We start from the raw sequence: 21,929 nt of genomic DNA on the forward strand, positions 1-21,929 counted from the left end.
TTAGCTGTTTACAACTTCAGATAATTGTGGTTTGAGTCCCATTTAGAATAATTAAAGAATATATTCATGAATCATGAATAATGAATGGTGCATAGTATATATAAAATTTGAATTCAAAGACAACACATTTTTGTTTACATTCTTTAGATGCAACACAATGACTCAGAATTAAACTCATTTTGTAAAGAGACTTCTATAAACTTTATAGATGCTCTGTTACCAAACCGAACTGGCCAGTGCAGTCGGTTCTGTTCCTAAGTTTCACCAAAGTTAAATAACGAAGCAGAGCAAAGTAGGAAACATAAACACTAAAGAAATGATAATATACATAGAGATCACGGAGTCGAAGGAGTCGCTTTACCTGACATCCATGACTTGTATTGCTTCTATAACTCTGTCGAAGACGAAATTGAACCCTTTTTTGTGTGTATTTTTGTTTCGATTTGGTTGGGGGAGAGGGGGAAAAAGAGGAAGGGTGCCAGGGAGAGAGGGGGTTGATGAGGGTTCAAGTAAGAGTCCCAAGAAATGAAATGAGGTGTGAGAAATTTATAGGGTGATATAGGGACCCATGAGGTGTGAGAAATTTATAGGTGAAATTGGGACCCAAGACCCATCGAGTCTGGACTCTGGAGGAGTTGAAATTTGAAGACTGCCCATGTGATTGAAACACTCTTTACTCACTTGGACAGCCGGTTGGAGTACTTCTCATTAGCATATCCCTAAAAAATTATAAAAAGTGAAATTAAAAAATAATATACTATTTTTTGCGTAATTGAGCTTGACTTTGTTGGCTTCCAAGGGGCCCGTGGCAGGGAGCCAAGTCGTTCTTTTTAGAATGTATTGGTCGTTCTTGGAGTTGTCGTTTTTAGTTTTTGGAATGTTATGGGTTGGTTAGAGTATAGAAAAGTTGCCTATAGTAAAAGATTTTAAAATTAAGAGTGAACACCAATTTAATTTTTGTCTATTTTTATGAAGGATAAAGTAATTTCTGTCAAAAAAAAAAAAAAAGGACATTTTGATCCTCAACTTTTTTATTTTGGGATAATATAATTCTTTCATTAAAAAATTTATTAAATAATAATAAAAATTTTATTAAATAATAATAAATAATAATATGATAATGATGATGATAAAGTATGATAATAATTGTTGAAAAGATTTTTGTGGGGCTTTAAAACCCCCACAAAATACAAATAAAATCCTCTACAAAATTAATTTTTATTATTATTTAATGAATTTTTTAACAGAGGGATTGTATTGTTTCAAAATAAAAAGGTTGAGGGTTGAAGTGTCCCTTTTTTCTGGACAGGAATTGCTTTGTCCTTCGTGAAAATGGATAAGGATCAGATTGATCCTTACTCTAAAATTAAATATAGATTGAATTTGATGGGTTTAATTGAGACTAAAAAAAGAAATGGTGATGAAGTTTGACGTGATAAGAATTTGGGAGAATGATGAAGCAGGTTGAAAATTCGTTGATTCTGATGGAGCATCTGGAGGTTTGTTATTGATGTGGGACGAAAATATTTTTACGAGAGATAATTGCTATAAAGGTGATAGGTGGTTATGAATTGAGGGGACGTTGTTACAGAATAATTTTAAATGCACGTTTTGTCTGGTATATGGAGCTCATGTAAGAGAAGATAAGCTTGCTGTATGAGAAGAATTAAGCTATATTGCTAGACTAGGCCAAGTGCCATTTTGTTACATGGGAGATTTTAATGAGATTTTACAAGTGAAGAAAAGAAAAGGAGCTACTAGTTTGTTGGCATCTGCTATAGAGTTTTGGAGTTGGGTACAAGATATGGAGTTAGTGGACTTACCACTCAATGATTGCAAGTTTACATGGTTTAGAGGTCAATCTTGTAGCTGTACTAACAAAGTTATGGTTATCACAGAGTGGCTGAAAGTGTTCCCGGAGACTCGATTGAAAGGAGGACCTAGGGCTTGGCTGATCATTGTCCTATGATAGTGGAACATACAAAGATGTGTGGAGGTCTAAGACCGTTTAGAAGCCTTGATTCATGGTTTACTCATGGTGGGTTCTTGCAAATGGTGAAAGAAGAATGGAGGGATTTAGAGGATGCTCAATTTACTGATAAGTTGAAGGCCTTGACAGGTCCGCTTAGTAGGTGGCATAAGGAGAAATTTGGTAATATTGATAAAAAGATAAAGCAGTTTGAGGATGAAATAAAAAAGTCGATGACAAAGTTAGTGATGGAGTATATGATGGGACTATGGAAGTAAGAAGAAAGACGTTAGTAAGATGTTGCGAAAGATGGTATATAAGGAAGGAGATACATTGGAAACAAATGTCGCGATCTCGACATGCAAAAGAGATGGACAAAAACACTAGATATTTCTATAGCATTGCTTCAGCTAGACGCAAAAATAACAGAATTGATGCATTGGTAATAAATGGTAGGATGGTAAGAAATCAGGCAAGGATCAAGATTGCAATTAGAAATTTTTATAAGAGCTTATACCATCAGGAAGTTTTCTCCTAGAATTGGTTTTCGTGATGGACTGGTCAGTCGGATCGGTGAGGAAGAGTCTATATCTCTGGAGGTATTGTCATCAGTTGAAAAAGTGAAAGAGGCAGTATGGAATTGCGAGTCAACTAAGGCACCGGACATTGATGATTACAATATGAATTTCATCAACAAGTGTTGGGAAGAAATTGGGGGTGAGTTCACTGCAGCTGTGATGAGTTTCTTTGAGACAGCTAAGCTACCAAAGGATTCAAATGTTACCTGGGTGGCTTTGGCACCGAAATTTGTTGGAGCAAAGGAGATTAAAGACTTGTAGCCAATTAGTATGGTTGAATGTGTATATAAGGTGATATCTAAAGTGTTGTCTAGGAGGTTGAGAATGGTAATGCTAGGATTAGTCGGGGAGACGCAGAATGCTTTTGTGAAAGGTAGGAAAATACATCATGGGGCTTTGATAGCCTGTGAGACTGTTCAGTGGCTAAAATTGAGAAAGAAAGCTTCTGCCACCATTAAACTGGATTTCCAAAAAAATTATGACAAAGTTAAGTGGAGCTTTGTAGATATTGTTTTAGCTAAGATGGGGTTTGGACAGAGATGAAGGGAGTGGATTAGTGAATGTGTAGTTACTGCATCAATGTCCCTACTGATTAATGGGTCACCAACCAAGTCATTTAGGATGGAAAGAAGTTTGAGCCAAGGAGATCCTTTGTCTCTATTTCTCTTTATTCTTGTTGTTGATGTTTTGCACAGGATGATAGGAGAGGCAATTCGGAATGGGCGCATTTTCCCATTACTGGTAGGGAGGGATAATATAGAGTTGTCTCATCTCCAATTCACAGATGACACTATATTATTCTGCCCTCTTGAAGAGAAAACTGTGCGAAACTATAGGAGACTCCTCCGATGCTTTGAATTGGTGTCTGGGTTAAGTATCAACTTTGAGAATTCTATTTTGATTCCGGTTAATTGTGAGCCAGACTGGATACAATGGATGTGCGGTGTTTTGGGATGCAAGGTGGCAGTACTACTTGAGAAGTACCTTGGTATCAATCTAAGGGCAAATCCACGGCTTGTGAAAACATGAAAACCAGTGATTGATAAGGTTGAAGAGAAGCTTAGCCTATGAAAAGCGAAGGTGTTAAATAAAACTGGTAAATTGATTCTTATAAAATCTGTTTTTAATAGCTTGCCAGTTTATTATCTTAGCTTGTATAAGATGTCAAAGGCGGTTGCAGAAAAGTTAATTACTTTACCGAGAAGATTTTTTTGGGAAAAGGAGAATGGTAAACCTAGGATTGCTCAAGTTAAATGGAAAGTAATACAGGCACCTAAGAAGTTAGGAGGTTTGGGGGTGGGTGATGCAGTGGTTCAAAATATGGCACTTCTGTTTAAATGGTAATAGAGGTTTTCTAAGAAAGATTGTCTGCTTTGGAAAAAATTGGTGTGCTCGTGTAATAACCTGGATCTGAATCAGATGCTATGCACTCAAATGCTCCCTACTAGAGGTGATCCTTAGAAGGATATTTGTCAAATGCAGATAAAGGAGCAACATATTAAAGAAAAGATGATTAATGGTCTGTATATGGAATTAGGAGATGGGAGGATGATTAGATTTTGGGAAGATAATTGGTTACATTGTGGTGTTCTAAAGTCTTCTTTTCCAAGACTCTTCTCAATTTCAAACCAAAAAGGATTCACTATACGGGACTGTGGTTTTTGGAATGGATTAGAGTGGGTGTGGAACTTTCAATGGAGAAGAAATCTGTATCAGTGGGAATTAAAGTTACTAAACCAACTACATGGTGTTTTACAAGAGGCCAAATTGACAAGAGGAAGAAAAGATACAGTTGTATGGAAATTTGATAAAAATGGACTGTTTACTATTAACTCATTTGTGCAGGTATTGCAGGAAGAAAAGTTATCGGAGGATATATCAAGCTATAGTTTCACTAAAGCTATTTGGAAGGGGCTGGTTCCACCCGAGTTGAGGTTTTTACTTGGTTTGTATTAATTGGTAGAGTGAATACTAAAGATAGGCTGAGTAGGTTTGGTGTAATTGAATCTAGTGACAATTTGTGTGTGCTATGTGGTAAGGACATAGAGAGTGTATACCATTTGTTTGTTGCTTGTGAGTTTTCATGGCAGATATGGTGTGCTTGGGCTTCTGATGGTGGCCGTTCATGGACTATCCCAGGTACGATAAAGGAACATTTCGAAAGTTGGATAGGGATAACAATGAGAAAGAATAATAGGAAGAAGTGGTTGTTGATAGGTTTCTTTGCTATTGTTTGAAATATCTGGTGGAAAAGAAATCAAAAGACCTTTCAGAATAAAGCGTCCGAAGATGCTGATGTTGTTCAACATTCGTTCAAAAGCTACAGAGGATAGAGTTGTGCTAATTCCTTCCGTTATTGATAACAATGTCGGAGATGACAAAAGAATAGAGATTATGAATAGTTTTTTATTCTTGTTTTTTTGTTCGACTTTATTGTGTTGAATTTTGTATTTCAAAAAAAAAAAAAAACAAATTAATTTTTATCTTTTAATATTTATCTTATAATAATATCAGTTTATTGTATTTATTTCTATTAATAAAACTTTGTTGTAAATATCTTTTGAAAGAATTTTAAATTTTATAATTTATTTAAAAGTAATTACAATCACTATCAAATTTGTATATTCATCAAGTACTGCAATCTAATACCACTTCAACTTAGAGCGGTAGAGCGTTAGCAACTTCAACTGGTGAGAGTGAAAACTCATACACGTGTTGTGTTCCAAATTTTAAAACCTAGTTTGTATAATTAAATAATGTATTATATATTTGGTAACCTTAATTTTTTATCATTAAAAAAAAAGTCCAGGTGTTATATTAAAATTAAAAGTTTAACTAAAAAATAATAATTTTATGTTTAATATCATTTATAATTAAAAATAATTTTTAAAATTTATTTATATCAAAGTTCTTTTTATAAAACTTTAAGTTTTATCCTTTATTATAAAAATATAGTATAAATAATATAAATCAGTTTCTCTAATACTTTTGATATATGTATTTAAAATAAATTAGTAAATATAATACATAAAATATATTTATATTAATAAATAATTTATTTAATATATTTTAATTTTAATATCATAAGAAAATAAATAAATTTAATATAATCTAATTTTATATATTTTTTATTACATTTAGTTAGATATTATTATAAAAATTAAAGCATTCTTTATATGATACTAACTGTAAAAATTAAGAAAAAAAAATAACAAAAAAAATCATCAGAAAATAAATTTAAAATATAATAATGTGTACGCCACACTCCCCTTTCCTCCTTACATTTTGTTTTTTAATGGAAACAAACTAAGAGACTCAAGAATTAAAACAAACCAAATGGGAGGATGGAGAAAGGGGAAAGGATGGAATATACAATATTCCACATCTGGCACATTTCTCTCCTATTACTTTTTTTAGGGTGTGTTTGTTTGAGGTAAAAATAAGATGAAGAAACAAAAAAAATACACCATTTCACATTTGGCACATCATTTCTTCCACTTGTATTTTTTTGAGGTAAAAATGGGAGGAAAGAAGGAAGAAAAAGAGAGGAAAATCCACAATTTCACATCCGGCACATATATCATTACATATGAAGAGTTGAAGACTATAATTCTAAGCACCCTCCTTTGCAAACCGACGTCGTCTAAAAAACAATATAATTCTAACAGGTTACTCCCCGATAATATTTATTACGATTCAATTAATATGTGTTATTAAAATATAAGTTAAAATTATTATTAATAAAAAATTTAAATATTTTTATTTTAATAATTGTACCATAATTATATTAAAAATTAAATTTTATATAATTTTTTATAATAATTTTTTTATTAATAACTTTAAAACACATGTTAATTAAATTCTATGAATTATTTGTAACTTCGAAAGTTAATGTGTGTTTCATCTATTCCATTATATAAAAATCAAATTTTTGTATTTAACAATGAAATTGGCGTGGTATGTTTTTGATAGTATTTTTTAATTTATTTTTTAATAGATTAAATATAATTCATTACGATGAATTAATTATATCATCTAATTAATTTGATTAGATATTTAAATATTATACAATTTATTATAATTTATATCAATTAATTATTATCAGTTATTTTAATTCATTAATTTATAAAATACATAATAAAATAGATGATTTATTATTTATATTAATTGAATTCAATAAAATAATAAATACATATTAATTTAGTTAAAAAAATTACTATCTCATGTATAATTTATTATAGATATTTTTATATAAAATTAATAGTTAAAAATTATTAAATATTATTAAATTATCAACTATATGTGAGAGTTCGATTATCTTACTGCATATACATAATTAATAACCATGACATTTAGTAGCAAAAAAAAGATATTATGATGTTATTAATAAAAAAAACAAAGACAAAATATTAATAATATTATATAGACATAAGAAATTGATTATTAAATTAATTATTTGTATATTAAACTACCTTAATAGGCAGTTAAGCGTGTCTCTTTATGCCCGAACATATAAATACCTAAAGTCTTCAAACGGTAGTTTGTTTATTTTAAAAGTGGTTTTCTATTTTACTTTTTTTCTTATTCTTTTGTCCTAAATAATTTTACAAACTATAATAATAACTGCATACGAAGTTGTTTATTTTACCTTTCGATTCTCATCAGTCATCACTATCTTTTTTTTTCTTTAATTTTAGGCTTATTATTAACATGGTTGTTTCTCCAGCACTCTAATAGAGAATAAGTTCTTTTTTTGTAATTCTCAATGTTTGACAAACACAGGTGATGGTTGGGGTGAAGTTTTAATCTTCTCTAAAATAGTGACTTACATAACACAACGATGTTTATTTACAAATTAATATTGTGATCTACATCAACCCTGTCAAGTCATCATCCTATTGTATTTGATGACCAATAATATATATATGTATGTATGTGTTGGCGAATGCCTTTTGTTCTTTCAATTTTCTCTTTAGCAAAATTTTTTTCTTTAATTTTTGTATTTGAATTTCTCTATCCCGTGTACTCTATTATTATCTGCAAAAATGAGGAGTAATGTATTTATATTATCAGAAATAATATAACAAAAATGAAAATTAAAAGAATGCAACATTATTATTATTTTAGATTGATTCAACAGACCGATTGATTTTTAGTCCTTTTACGATGTTTTTGTTTTTTCGGTCATTGGCTCATTCCATTCTTTTTTTTTCTTTCTCTACTTTTGACAATACATCACAATGCAAATATACTCTTGTATTTTTTATTTTGCTTCACATTATTTCATTGAATTTAATAATGAAATTTGTTTATTTTCAAAGGCCTTTGATTTTTGCAATGATTTGATAACGCCAATTGTCTATTTTATTTAAGAAGGGTGTGCATATTTATTACCATGTCTAGAAATCAAAATAAAGTAGTAAGAATAATACTGTATAATTGCACAAATATTTTTTTAGAGGTCATACAGAACTATTTATTTCACTTTCTTAAAGAAAATAGTGGAGTTTTGAGAAATCATATAAAACTACTTATGGAGTTGCTTTGGCTGAGAGTATTTATTTATTTATTAAATATAATTTATTATGATAAATTAATTATATCAAGTAATTAATTTAATTAGATATTTAAGTATCACATAATTTATTATAATTTATATCAATTTATTTTAGTAATATTTTTTTAATTTATTTCTTTTAATATTCTCATAGTAATTTTTAATTTATTTCTTTTAATTTACTAAACCAAATTAATTAGTAATTATGTGCATTAATTTAATTAATTTATTAGTCATTAAAATACTAAATTTATGAATAAAATAGATTATTGAAATATTTTTAACTAATAATTAAATCAAATTAAATCATATGTATTAAACTAAATTCAAATCATGTGAATTATTTATTTTAATGACTAATAAACTTATTTTTTTTTACAGATTCTAACTTCATATATCTGAAAAATTTGTAAATAAAACTTTACTTCTTATAATCAAATAGGTCTCTCATAGAGTTGAGGTATAAATACCTCTCGTCTTATATGTTTTCCATTTTAAATACATTTTATTTAGTCGATTACGTACTAATACAAGTTGTGACTTTAAATACTGAAAAATGATATTTTTCATCTCATTTGGGTCATATATAAAAAGCAATAGCAATAGCAACAGCAACGTAGTTTATTACGAATGTGATTTGTTAGTTGGATAAGTTAATATTATGGACACATGATTCTTTAAAAATATTTGTGTTGTGCACAAAAAATTTCTATGCTGCGCATCAAAAATTTTTTACGTTGTGCACCAAAATTTTTATACTATATGTATATTGTTGGTTAGGTGTCAATATTTTGGACAGTTTTTAAAAAATTTTTGTACTGTACATCAAATTTTTTATATTATGTACTAAATTTTATGAGCTGTGTACTAAAATTTCTATGTCGTGCATATTTATTAGTTAGGTGTCAATATTTTGAACATGTTATCTTTTTATAATTACACTAAAATGAGTTTTACTCCTTTTAAAGTTAAATTAATTTTTAATTAAAATTAAATAACTTTAATCTTAAAATTAGTATTAAAAATATATTTTTGATTTTTTAGTTTTTTAATTTTTTATTTTTGTTTCAATTACAATATTATATTAGTTTTTTTTTAATATTATAATAGTCTAATATGAGTAATATTAATAAAAAAAGTATAATAACTAATAAGTTCAAACAGGTCCAAAGTAAAATATTAATCTTACTTCAAATAAATTTTAAATAAAAATAAAAAATAAATATAAATGCTAACTTTTTTTTCTTTTAACTCTTTAAAAGGAGTTTTAATACTTCAAAGTTTTAAGAAGTATGAAATTACATCTCTTTTTTTATCTATTTTATCTCTCTTATATACTATTATCAATAATTAATTATAAATTTGACAATCAAAATATACAATAAAATATTCTCAAATTACAATTAAAATTGAATTGAAATTAAAATTGAAATATAGTTATATTATATTACTAATTTAACAATTAAAATATGTCATATTACAGTCTCTCATTAAAATTATGCTAAAATATTTTTCTTTAAAATTAACGAATTCCCTTCCTCCATCCTCTTATCTACTTCTCTCCCGTTTTCTATTTCTCTCTACCTTTTTCAATCTATAAATAACTTAAAATTTATATTTTATATTTCTAATTTGACAAATCAAAATGCGTCACAAGATATTCTTTCATTACAATTAAAATAAAAAAATTTTATCCAAAATTAACAAACTTTCTCTCTTCTTTTTTGTCTTTCTCTTTTTTTCCTCTCTCAATCTCTATTACACTCTACCTTTCTGTTATACAAAAAATAAATATTAATAAAATAATATAATTTAAATACATTCATAAAATTAAAAAGAATACATTAAAATAATTAAATATAATTAAAAAATAATTCTGTAATAATATTTACGTAAAAATATTAATAATATTATTATTATTTTAGTTTTTTTATTTAATTTAAAATTTTCACCGCTTATCTTTTTAATCTATATTTTTACTTCTCTTTTTTTCAAATATTTATTACATATAATTTGGAGAGAATACTAATGTTGGTTAATAATTAGAATCAAGATTCAATTCTTTAAAAAAAATTTTTTTGAGGTAATTTTATAACTATAATATAAATTTTTTATACTCATATCTAATTATATTTTTATATATATAGAGGGAGAAAATATTATTTTCAAACAACAAGTATATGAAAATTAATTATTTTATTTGTGCAACAAACTTAACATCTAATCAAATGTGAAAGTATACATATTAAATTTTTTTAAGTTTTAGATAATGAATTTTAAAATTAATTAAAGTTTTTAATATAAAAATAATAGCTAAAAAGTTTATTATTTGATTTTTTTATCTATGAAAACTCTGGTCTTTTTAGTCAATGGAAATTTTTGTTTTTTACCGTTTTTTTGTAAAAGTAATTTGATGTTATAAATTTTTTGTGGCATAATATATAATATCAGGACAAAATCGACATAATTTTAAAAAATTTATTGTTCATACCCTAACCCAATATTATAGTCCAGACCCAAGTAAACCAAAAGGTCCAGCCCAAAGGCTGGCCCCACCACTTACCCGACTTCATCGAAAGAGGTCGGGCTCGACATAAGCTCCTCCTCAAAGAGGTCGGGTTCGACATGAGCTGGCAGGTAACACTTATTCAAATAAGTAACTACCCCCTTAAAATCTCTCATCCACTTCTAGAAGTAATATCTCAACAACCATAAGATAAAGGGACAGTTATCCACCTTCAGAAGTGGAACAACTCCAGCGGTGGTTATTGGATCACCACTATAAATACACTGACATACTCAGGTAAAAGTAAGTTCCAATACTCTCTAAACCTGCTTACCCTCTTGCTAACTTAGGCATCGGAGTGTCTTTGCAGGTACCACCCCCATTCCTTCAATCACACAACTCGGACGGCAGCTCCCGAACGTGAACAAATTAGAGATCACCTTCCATTAACGTTTGGGCCAATTCTTCAAGTCCAATCCACCTAGTTCAGGTTACCCACGTAACATTGGCGCCATTGTTGGGGACCTGGGAGATTAGTGCATAATTGTGGATGACCAGAACGAGGACGGACATACTGCATCAGAATCTGAGCAAGAACAGCAAGATGCAGTCAACAATGACAGAGCCATAATATCTCTACAAGGAGCAGACGGCCAGCACCGAGAAGGTCCCTCAGGTGTGAAAGACCCAAGGGGAACCTCCTCTGGGGTACACGAACCAGGAAAAGAGGGACAACCTCATGTTGCCGATCTCATGGGATTGCTCCACGGCTACCAAGGACGGTTGGAGCAGTTGGAACAAGAACTAGAGCGACAGTGAGAAGCAGAGAGAAACCTAAGGAGAGAGGTTGAGCGGCGAAAAGAGCTTGAAGAAAAGCTCTTGAGATTGGAATCCAATCTCCGAAGAAGAGGCTCTCGCGCTGACCGAGAAGATACCCCATTAGGGGGGTGAAGATCCGTTTACTGAAGATATCATGAGGGAAAAGTTTCAAGGAACTTCAAAAGTCCTGACATGGATCTGTACGATGGGACTACCGACCCAAAGCATCACCTGAGCAACTTCAAAAGTCAGATGTACCTAGCCGACGCCTCTGATGCTACCCGCTGCAAAGCCTTTCCAACGACTTTGACAAAAGCGACAATGAAGTTGATTGATAGCCTCCCTCCAAGGTCGGTCACAAGTTTCGACGACCTCTCGCGAAAATTTCTTATGTGGTTTTCAATCTAGAAGGACAAAGTCAAGCATGCGCTTAGTCTCCTAGGAGTAAAACAGGAGATCGGAGAACCTCTGAGAGACTACATAGAAAGGTTCAACAAGGCATGCCTAGAAATTCAAGACCTGTCTACAAAAGTAGTGATCATGGGCATAGTAAATGGACTTCAAGAAGGCCCCTTCTCCCAGTCCATCTCGAAAAGGCATCCGACTTCTCTAAGTTATGTACAAGAAAGAGCAGAAAAGTACATCAATATGGAAGAAAATGCCAGACTGCGGGAACCAAGCTGGCGATTCGGGCACCCTAACTCCTCAAAGGAAAAGGAGAGGGAGCCCAAGAAGCAGGAAGAAGTTGGGTCTAAAAGGCTCAGGAGATATCACTCTTATACTCCTCTATGAGTTTTCTTAGTCGACATCTATAGAAAAATTTGCCATACTGAAAAGCTAATTCCCCTTCGGCCCATAAAGAATAAGAAGGGGGAAGTCGTAGCGAATACTGTAAATACCACAAATTATATGGGCACTCAACAAATGATTGTTACGACTTGAATAATGTGATAGAAAAGCTGGTCAGAGAAGGTCGACTTGATAGATATCTCATAGAAAGGTCGGACCATCATGGAAAGAGGAAACGAGATGAGGAAGATCGGAGAGATCTGCCACCACAGACCCTGGAACGACATATAATACGATCTCGGGAGGGTTCGTTGGGGGAGGATTCACCAAGTCATCTCGTAAAAGATATATGAAGGAGGTTTACTAGGTCAGGAGCGATTTTCCCGACCTCCCAACCATCTCTTTCACTAAAGAAGATGGGCAAGGTATTGTCCCCAGACATGACAATCCGGTGGTAATTACCATGATTCTCGCCAATGCCCATCTACACAGAACCCTGGTGGATCAGGGGAGCTCGGCCGACATCCTGTTCAAACCAGCGTTTGACAAGCTGGGATTGGACGAAAAGGAGTTAAGGGCATGCCTTGATACCCTATACGGATTGGGGGATACACCTATAAAACCTCTAGGATTCATACCCCTACATACAACTTTTGGAAAGGGGATGAAATCCAAAACTCTATGCATCGACTTTATTGTCGTCAATGTGGGCTCAACCTATAATGCCTTAATAGGTAGAACGATCCTAAATCGGCTTGGAGCAGTAGTATCTACCCTCCATCTTTGCATGAAGTTCCCAACACCATAGGGAATTGCAACCATCAGGGGAGATCAGAAGCTGGCGAGAAAGTGGTACAACGAAAGCCTAAACCTGAGAGGTAAAGGCAAGGAGGTTAACATCTCCCGAGCTAAAGAAGAATTGCGACCACAGTCCGGAGGAATGACTGAAGAAGTGCAGATCAGGCAAGAGGACGGAAAAAATACAAACATAGGAGCCAATTTAAAAGAAGATTTAAAGTAGAAGCTGATAAGGATCCTACAAAAAAATTCCGACCTCACTCTTCGCTTGGAAAGCCTTCGACATGCCTGGAATAGATCCCGAGCTCATGGTGCACAAATTATCAGTATATCCCGGCTCCTGACCAGTCCAACAGAGAAGGCAGAAGCTCAGTCCTGAACGGGCTCAAGTGGTCGAAGAGCAGATACAAGGCCTCCTAGAATCCGGTTTTATCAAAGAGGTCAAATACCCGGCCTTGGTAGCAAATGTGGTGCTAGTCAAGAAGTAGAATGGCAAGTGGAGGATGTGCGTTGACTACACCGACCTGAACAAGGCGTGTCCAAAAGACCCATATCCTTTCCCAAATATTGATACCTTAGTAGATTCCAGCTCGGGAAATCAATACTTGTCATTCATGGATGCATACTCGGGATATAATCAAATCCCGATGTATAAGCCGGATGAGGAGAAGACATCCTTCATCACGCCTAGAGCAAATTATTGCTATGTGGTCATGCCCTTTGGGTTAAAAAATGCAGGAGCCACATACCAAAGGCTGATGAACAAAGTGTTTGCACCTCACCTTGGGAACCTAATGGAGGTCTACGTCGACGACATATTAATAAAAATCAAGGATGAGACCAATCTTCTGACCGACCTCTCACAAGTCTTCAACACCATAAGGATGCACGGGATGAGATTGAATCCCGCAAAGTGCACCTTTGCAGTAGAGGCTGGAAAATTTCTAGGATTTATGCTAACACAAAGGGGGATAGAAGCTAACCCCGATAAGAGTAGAGCAGTCCTGGAAATGAAGAGCCCAACCTGTCTAAGGGAAGTCCAGCAGCTGAATGGCCGACTTGCAGCTCTTTCTAGGTTTTTAGAAGGATCAGCATTGAGATCCTTACCACTTTTCTCTCTACTAAGAAAAGGATGCCAGTTCGAATGGACTCCTGAATGCGAAGAAGCTTTTCAGGAGTTCAAAAGGTTTTTAAGCCAACCTCCCATTCTGACCCGACTTAAAATCGGGGAAGAACTCGTCTTGTATTTATCTGTAGTCAAAAACGCTGTGGCATCAGCACTAATTCGGGAGGATGAGGTTGGGAAGCATCATGTATACTTCACCAGCAAAGTTCTACAAGGCCCTGAATTAAAGTACCAAAAACTCGAGAAGTTTGCGTACGCTTTAATAGTGGCCTCTCGAAGGCTACGACCTTATTTTTAAACTCATACAATAAAAGTTCGAACGAACCAACCTATGAAGCAAATTCTTTTAAAAACATACAATGCGGACAGAATGGTTCAATGAGCTATAGAACTATCCGAGTTCAATATAAAGTACGAAAGTGGGACAGCAATTAAAGCCTAGTGCCTGACCGAGTTCATGGCAGAATACGCAGGAGATCAAGAAGAAGCCTCCACGACTTGGGAGTTGCACGTGGATGGCTCTTCCAATAAAATCGGAAGCGGAGTAGGCATAATACTTGTCAACCAAGAGGGAACTCAAATAGAAGTCTCCCTGAAATTTGAATTCCCGGTCTCCAACAATCAGGCAGAATATGAAGCCTTGATTGCTGGGTTAAAATTAGCAGAAGAAGTCGGTGCAACTAAAGTAGTGGTCTTCATCGACTCTCAAGTGGTGACTTCTCAAATCAGTGGAGAATACAAAGGCAAAGACCCAAATATGAAAAGGTACTTAAACAAAACTCTAGATTATCTAAGGCGATTCTCAGAAACCGAGGTCAAACACATAACTCAGGACCTTAACAGCAGAGCGGACGCCCTCTCTAAGTTAGCAAGTACCAAGCCGGGAGGAAATAATAGAAGTCTGATTCAAGAAACTCTTCAAGAACCCTCTATCACGAAAACAGAGGTTAAACAAGATGTCCTAGAGGTATCCGGCTTAGACATCGGGTGGATAACCCCTTTAATCGAATACATAAAATTCGACATCCTACCCAAGGAGGAAAAGGAAACCAAGAAGATACGAAGGGAGGCACAAAATTACACCTTGGTAAAAAATATCCTTTATAGAAGAGGAATGTCCACACCATCGTTGAAGTGCGTCCCGACCTCAAAGACAGCAGAAGTACTGGAAGAGGTGCACAATGGTATCTGTGGAAACCATCTCGAAGCAAGGTCACTAGTCAAGAAAGTTATCCGAACCGGATTCTACTGACCGATCTTACAGAAAGATGTCACCGACTTCGTGAAAAAATGTCCAACAGCATCAACTTTGGGGAGTCCATTGGCTGTGAATGTCCTTATGGTAGCATATCATTGCTATGAATAAGAGAGTCGCATTGGCTGTGACAAAGCACAAGAAGTGATCAGCCACGACCCACAAGATGGCTTTGAAAGCAATCACAGTGGAACAGATCAGGAGAGTAGCAGTCGCCCAGCTGGGATTGGGTGTTCTTGCAGCAAAGATAGAGCAGAATTTAGCATGTGGTAAACCAACATTGCTAACAGGTGCTCTTCGTAGGGATTAACAGGTAAAGCTTCACGCAGAATTGCAGTTGCATCTTCAATCAAATTGACAAGATTGTGTGAGCTGCCACCTACCGTGCTTGAAATTCCACTGAAAGATTAGCGCACATTACTATGATTAGCAACTGGTAACCGTGTCTGTGACTGTGAGTTGTGATTTTGGATGAATTCAAAGCTTAGTTTGATAAAGTTTTTATTTTTTAATATGATTTATTTTTAAAAAGTAAAAGTTATAGGCATGTATAACTTATTTTTCGTAAAATTAAACTAAATTGAGTCTCTACACTGTTTTTAATTTTGTAATTACGTCTTTTTTATGTTAAAAATATTAAAATTAACATAATATTTTTACCAAAATACATGCGGTCAAAGATTTAATTAAATTTTTAATTATAAATACCTTCAATTTGCGAATAAATATTAGAGTTAACAAAATATTTTTTCGCAAATTGAAGGTATTTATAATTAAAAATTTAATTAAATCTTTGACCGCATGTATTTTGGTAAAAATATTATGTTAATTTTAATATTTTTAACATAAAAAAGACGTAATTACAAAATTAAAAACAGTGTAGAGACTCAATTGAAAAAAAAATATAAGAATCTAATTAAAATTTTGGTAAAACTATAATGACCAAAAGAATAATTAAACCTAAAACAATCACCAAACACAATGAAGTAATCTAAAAAATTTAACTTACCTATAGCCTCCGGTTTGAATTTTAAGAAGATAAAAACAAATCATTTTTTTGATAATAATATATTAATATATGAATATTTTAATTATTTTTTTATACTTTTATAAAAATAAAAAAAGTTTACCAGTGTCATATTGAAAAATAATATTTTCGATAAAAATGTTATTGAATTTTTTGACAAGTCAATATTCGATAAGTTTAGACTTCGATCATTGACAAGTGTCAAAATAATATTTCAATCAACCTCCAAATACATATTACAATTAATTTTGGATTGAAGTTAATTACATAAAATGTACTCTCTATTAATCGATTGATACAAATTCAGAAGTCAAAGTGGCAGACTCGATTGTGGTCAACTGTGTCGAAGAAGAAGTCAGCAATGCAATTTGTTAGTCGAAAAAATAACAAGTTGTGAACTTCGAGATGGAGTCATCGAGGATGGTCAATCGATGAAGGAGAGAATGTTGATTGACTAGGACTCATCAAGAAAGAGTGAAGCAATCGAAGAAGTGAAAAAGTTAATAAGTGAAGATGGTTAGTGGCAGTTACAGATGGCAGTCAAAGAGAGCGGGAACGGTTATTCAAGGATTAACGCACGTGGAAGTTATATCTGAATTTGATTGGTCGAAGACTTCCATAAATACGTGAAAGATCTAAGGAACAAAAGTTGGAATCTTTTCAGAGAAAACACTCACACTCACTCACATCCCCAGCGACTTTCTGAGTCAGTCAAGAGTCTTTTTCTTTGAAAGATTCCTTCCATGTCTTTACTTTTTATTTAAATTCCCTGCAACTTTCTTTTCATGCAATTTATCTTTCTTGCAATGTCCTTTCCTTTCCTTTAAATTCAACAACTTTTACCCTTTTCAGTCTTTACCTTTTAATTTGCTATTTATTTTTTCAAACACTTTTCCTTTCTATAATTTGATTTCCCTTTTATTCAAGCTATTTAAGTTTTATTGTTCATTTCGAATTTCTACAAAACTTGGTTCTTTCTTCTTCGTCATTGTCAAAGGCATAGATTTTGATGCATATAAAACTGGTACCCGCAAAAGAGGAGTAGGTTTCGCTCCCAGACCATTAGAATCAAACCACCATCAATTTACTAAAAATTGACAAAATAAATTGGCACTTCCGGTGGGACAGTTTTAAACTTGAAGTGTGTCAAAAAAAGTTTTATATCATTCCGTGTATGCGATTGAGAAGTGGGAAAATCATTCACATGGCTGAGGAAGTGTCAAATGTGAATGGTGGTTCCTCCACCAATGATAGCATACTAGTAACTGTGCAACAAGCGGACGTGACTTCACGTTCAGAAGGTGCAATTGGAAGTGAAAGTATAACGGTTACTACCGCGCATACTGGGAATATTGGATGCAATATTCGTCCACGTGGTACTATACCACCGACCCAACCTCCATTAACCACTGGTTGGCCTCCTTATGGTCTTCCTCCTGGTTATGTTCCACCAGTGGGTAATTTTGTTCCTCCCGTTTAATTTGGGAGTGTAAATGGAAGGAATAATTCCCAAAATCCACAACAGCATTCTGAGTATTCTCGTGATTATAATGTGGGTTCTACTTCGAATGCTGCTAATTCGATGGCAGTATATCGACAGCAAGTAGAGGAAAGACATCATGACTTGGTTAATTTGCTGACTCAACAGATGACCACAATTCTGAATTCAATGATGGCTGATCACAAATCGAAATTCGAACGCCTTGCTAAACAAGTCGAAAGAATTGCTCGAATCGTAGATTATGAGGAAGGTGAAAGGCATGATTCCAGAGGAAATAATGAAGGTTTTGAATAGAGAAAATCCTCATATAATTCCTCGTGGTCAAAATGCTTATGAAGTTCTAGCCAGATTACGTGTTAATCATGGTGGTGAACGTTATCAAGTCACAAGAATTGTGGAGGAAGTACTTAATCGAGTTGGTTTGAATGTTGGTTTCATGAATCGACCTCACTTTGTGTCTGCCTTCCCGCAAGTAGTCCAAATGACTGAAGTGTCAAGGGGCGTGAAAAATCCAAAAATAATCACAAAGTTTGCAGGAGAAGTTGGAGAGTCGACTACTGAACATGTCGCTCGATATTTTGTTGAGATTGGAAATTTAGCTAATGATGAGAATTTGAAAATGAAGTTTTTTCCTTCTTCGTTAATGAAGAATGTGTTTACTTGGTTTTCAAATCTCACGCCAAATTTGATAACGACATGGAATCAGTTAGAAACTGCTTTTCACGCTCAATTTTATCGAGGGGAAATGAATGTGGCAGTTACTGATCTGGTTGCTTTGAAACATGAAGATAGTAAAACTATTGATGATTATATAATACGTTTCAAAAATGCTAAAAGTAGATGCTATGCCCGAGAGTAAAGTTGTGAAGATAGCAATTATGGGGCTGGAGTTTTATATGCGCCAAAAGTTGTTTAATGTGCATATCCCCGATTTGGCCTATTTGGCTGAAAAAGTCCGGCAGACCGAACTCATGAAAAAGGAGAAGGAGAAATATAGGAGTGAGCAAAGATCAAAGAGCAAACCTTTTACTCGAAAAGAAAAAGTTGCTTATGTAACTATAGAGTCCTCAGAGGAGGAACTCGATTTCGAGGCAGAAGTCGATTTGGCTAAACTTAAGAAGGGCCCTCCATATGTTTGCTCTTTACTTAAAAAGCTTTCTAGTAATGAAAGGTCGAATGAATCAAAACTGAAAAGTGGTAAAAAGTATAGTTTTGATATTTCAAAATCTGATCAGATTTTTTATGTGTTGCTTAAAGATAAACAGTTAACTCTGCCTGAGGGTAGAACTTTACTTTCGGTGAAAGATTTGAAAGGAAAACCTTATTGTAAATTTCACCAAGTAACCAGTCATTCGACTAACAGCTGTGTTCGTTTCAGGGACTTAATTTAGGAAGCTATAATGGAGGGTCGGTTGAAATTTGACGATGGTAAAAAAGAGATGAAGGTCGATACGGATCCCTTCGATGCTGATGCCAGTTTTCTTGAACCGTGTTTCAGAGTGAACATGGTTGGCATGTCTTACGACTTTGACGTGGCTCTTGATGATTTTGAGTACCCTCTAGCAGGAGATGGCTTGCTCGACTTCTTGATACAAAAGAAGATTAAAGATCGGGACGTATCTCTGTGTCCATGGTGTAATGTTGTTTTCGATGCTGAAGCTGCAGCAATCTTCGAAAAAGAAAGAATGAAGAAAGAGCTGGCTCATAGAGAAGAGCAGGCTTGACAAAGGCAGTCAGTTAGGCGTATGGAGGGTCAGAGTTCTAAAACCCCTCAACAAAATGTGATTTCACCTTTGAGCCGGTCCCAGGCTATAGGTGTTTAATGGATTTGGAATTGCCAAGAGTTTCAGAAATGGGATGCTCTTTATCACCGAAACCCACAGTGGGGGCATCGGTGACCTCCCAGAAACCAATATTCCTACTTTCGTGGCTGTACCAGAGGGTATCCAAGAGGTAGAAGGGGTAGTAGAAACTTCAATCAAAATAAGAAGCCTCAGGCGAAAGTAAGCAAGGGGGCAATGCCTTCTGTACATTCCCGAATCGTCTTTCCTTCTGATGGAGAGACGTGTCCAAAGGGAATTCCATCTCCTGCAAAGATGGAAAAAGGCAAAGCAGTGGCCCAGTCTTCGGGAGTCGACAAAGACAAGGAAGTTGATGTTGAAGAAGAATATTTTGAAGAAGGGGATGATGATATAATTGGGACGATTTCGATTATTCGAACTGAATATCTGGGAGAGTATGAAGGTGACCCAGAGGATGATTATGATATGGAGGATGAGGAAGCTTTTTCCTTCATCCGAATCGAAGATGAGTCGGGATATTTTCTTCAGCCTACGGAAAAGCAGATGTCCCATCTCCGCCCGCTTCATATAACCACTACTTTGAGTGGGATCAAAGTAAATAAAGTCTTAATTGATGGTGGGGCGGCGATCAGTCTCTTGCCTGAAAGGATGTTAATGAAGGTGGAGAAGAACCTAGATGATTTGGTCCCCACAAACATTGCTGTAACAGACTTCAGTGGGACTTCGACTCCAGCAAAAGGTCTGATCGCTCTGAGTGTCAAGGTTGGATCATCCAAATGAAATACTGTGTTCATGGTGGTTTCATCAAAAGCGAGTTATAACACTTTTCTGGGGCGAGATTGGATCCATGGTTTGGGGGCTGTACCTTCTACGGTGCATCAAAGTGTTCTTCTTTGGACGAAGGACGGCAAGCCTGAAGTCATCAAGGCAGATTCAAACCTTTATGTCGAACAGCTACATATTGATTTCAGGATGTATAATCCTAAGTTGAAACCTTTGAATGTCGACAGAACACTGAATTTTTATAATTGTGAAGGTTGTTACTTGTCCTCAGAAGGATTGTCAGTGAAGCTGAGCTACCCAGAGTTGGACTTTACTCCAACTGGTTGGGATTGTCTCTCTTGAAGATCTCTTGAACGGTTGCCTTATGGACCAGGTTGAGGAAGTTTTTGATTACCTGGTAACTCTGCAAAATTATTTAAGTAATTTTCTTTCTATAGAAAATAAAGATGGTTCTTCTGATGAAGTAGAATCACGTAGGGTTAGGCGTACTTTTAATAGTAATTGTGTTAACTCGATATCTTCAGCCGAGTTTAATCATGGTTTATATGTTTCTTCTCTTTATAATAAAAGTAATGTTACAAGCCAAACTGCTGATTTAGTAGCAGAGGCGCATTGTGTTGAAAACCAAAGTAATTCTAATTTAATAAATGATCAAGTTCATTCAATTCTCAATGAGTCTGTTGATTTTTCTTTTGATTGCATCTATGATCTCGAACCTTTGGGTTTTGAAAAATATTCGGTAAAAGATGATGACCATTTCAAAGGGCTTGAATCTCAAGATCTCTTAGAAGAAATTAATCTAGGGACTCTTGATGATGTTCAAATTACATATATCTGTAAAGATCTTGTTGATCCTTTTCGAACTGAACTTTTCCATCTTTTACATGAGCTTAAAGATTGTTTTGCTTGGGATTATCATGAGATGCCTGGTCTCGATCGTTCTCTTGTAGAACATCGATTAGCATTGAAACTAAATGCTCGACCTGTGAAGCAAACTCCACGTCGTTTTGCTCCAGAAATCAATCAAAAGATTAAAGAAGAAATAGAACACTTGATTAAAGCAAAATTTATTCGAACCGCGTGATATGTGAAGTGGGTTTCGAATATTGTTCCGGTGATGAAGAAGAATAGGAAGTTAAGAGTATGCATTGATTTTCGAGACTTGAATAATGCTACTCCAAAGGATGAATACTTTATACCAATTGCAGATATGTTGATCGATTCTGCAGCGGGAAATGAAATTTTGAGTTTTATGGACGATTATTCAGGGTATAACCAAATCTTCATTGGGGAAGATGATGTGTCCAAAATTTTCTTTCGTTGTCCTGGAGCGTTAGGCACTTATGAATGGGTAGTTATGCCCTTTGGTTTAAAAATTGCTGGTGCTACTTATCAGCGATCAATGAATGCTATATTCCA

At 34.1% G+C, this 21,929-nt stretch overlaps 1 protein-coding gene across 1 annotated transcript; it reads left to right on the plus strand.

Moving 5' to 3' along the window:
- The first annotated feature begins 14,599 nt into the window (after nt 1-14,599).
- On the plus strand, nt 14,600-15,394 carry LOC140175999 (uncharacterized). The gene has a single exon (XM_072205840.1). It carries the CDS (start codon nt 14,600-14,602, stop codon nt 15,392-15,394), a length of 795 nt encoding a protein of 264 aa, XP_072061941.1.
- The last annotated feature ends 6,535 nt before the right edge of the window (nt 15,395-21,929 follow it).

This window comes from Arachis hypogaea, chromosome 11, assembly GCF_003086295.3.
Source record: "Arachis hypogaea cultivar Tifrunner chromosome 11, arahy.Tifrunner.gnm2.J5K5, whole genome shotgun sequence".
Lineage (NCBI taxonomy): Eukaryota > Viridiplantae > Streptophyta > Magnoliopsida > Fabales > Fabaceae > Arachis > Arachis hypogaea.

What these genes read in the sequence shown, in the direction of transcription:
- LOC140175999 (XM_072205840.1), top strand. Translation starts at nt 14,600, where the DNA reads ATGGCAGAATACGCAGGAGATCAAGAAGAAGCCTCCACGACTTGGGAG.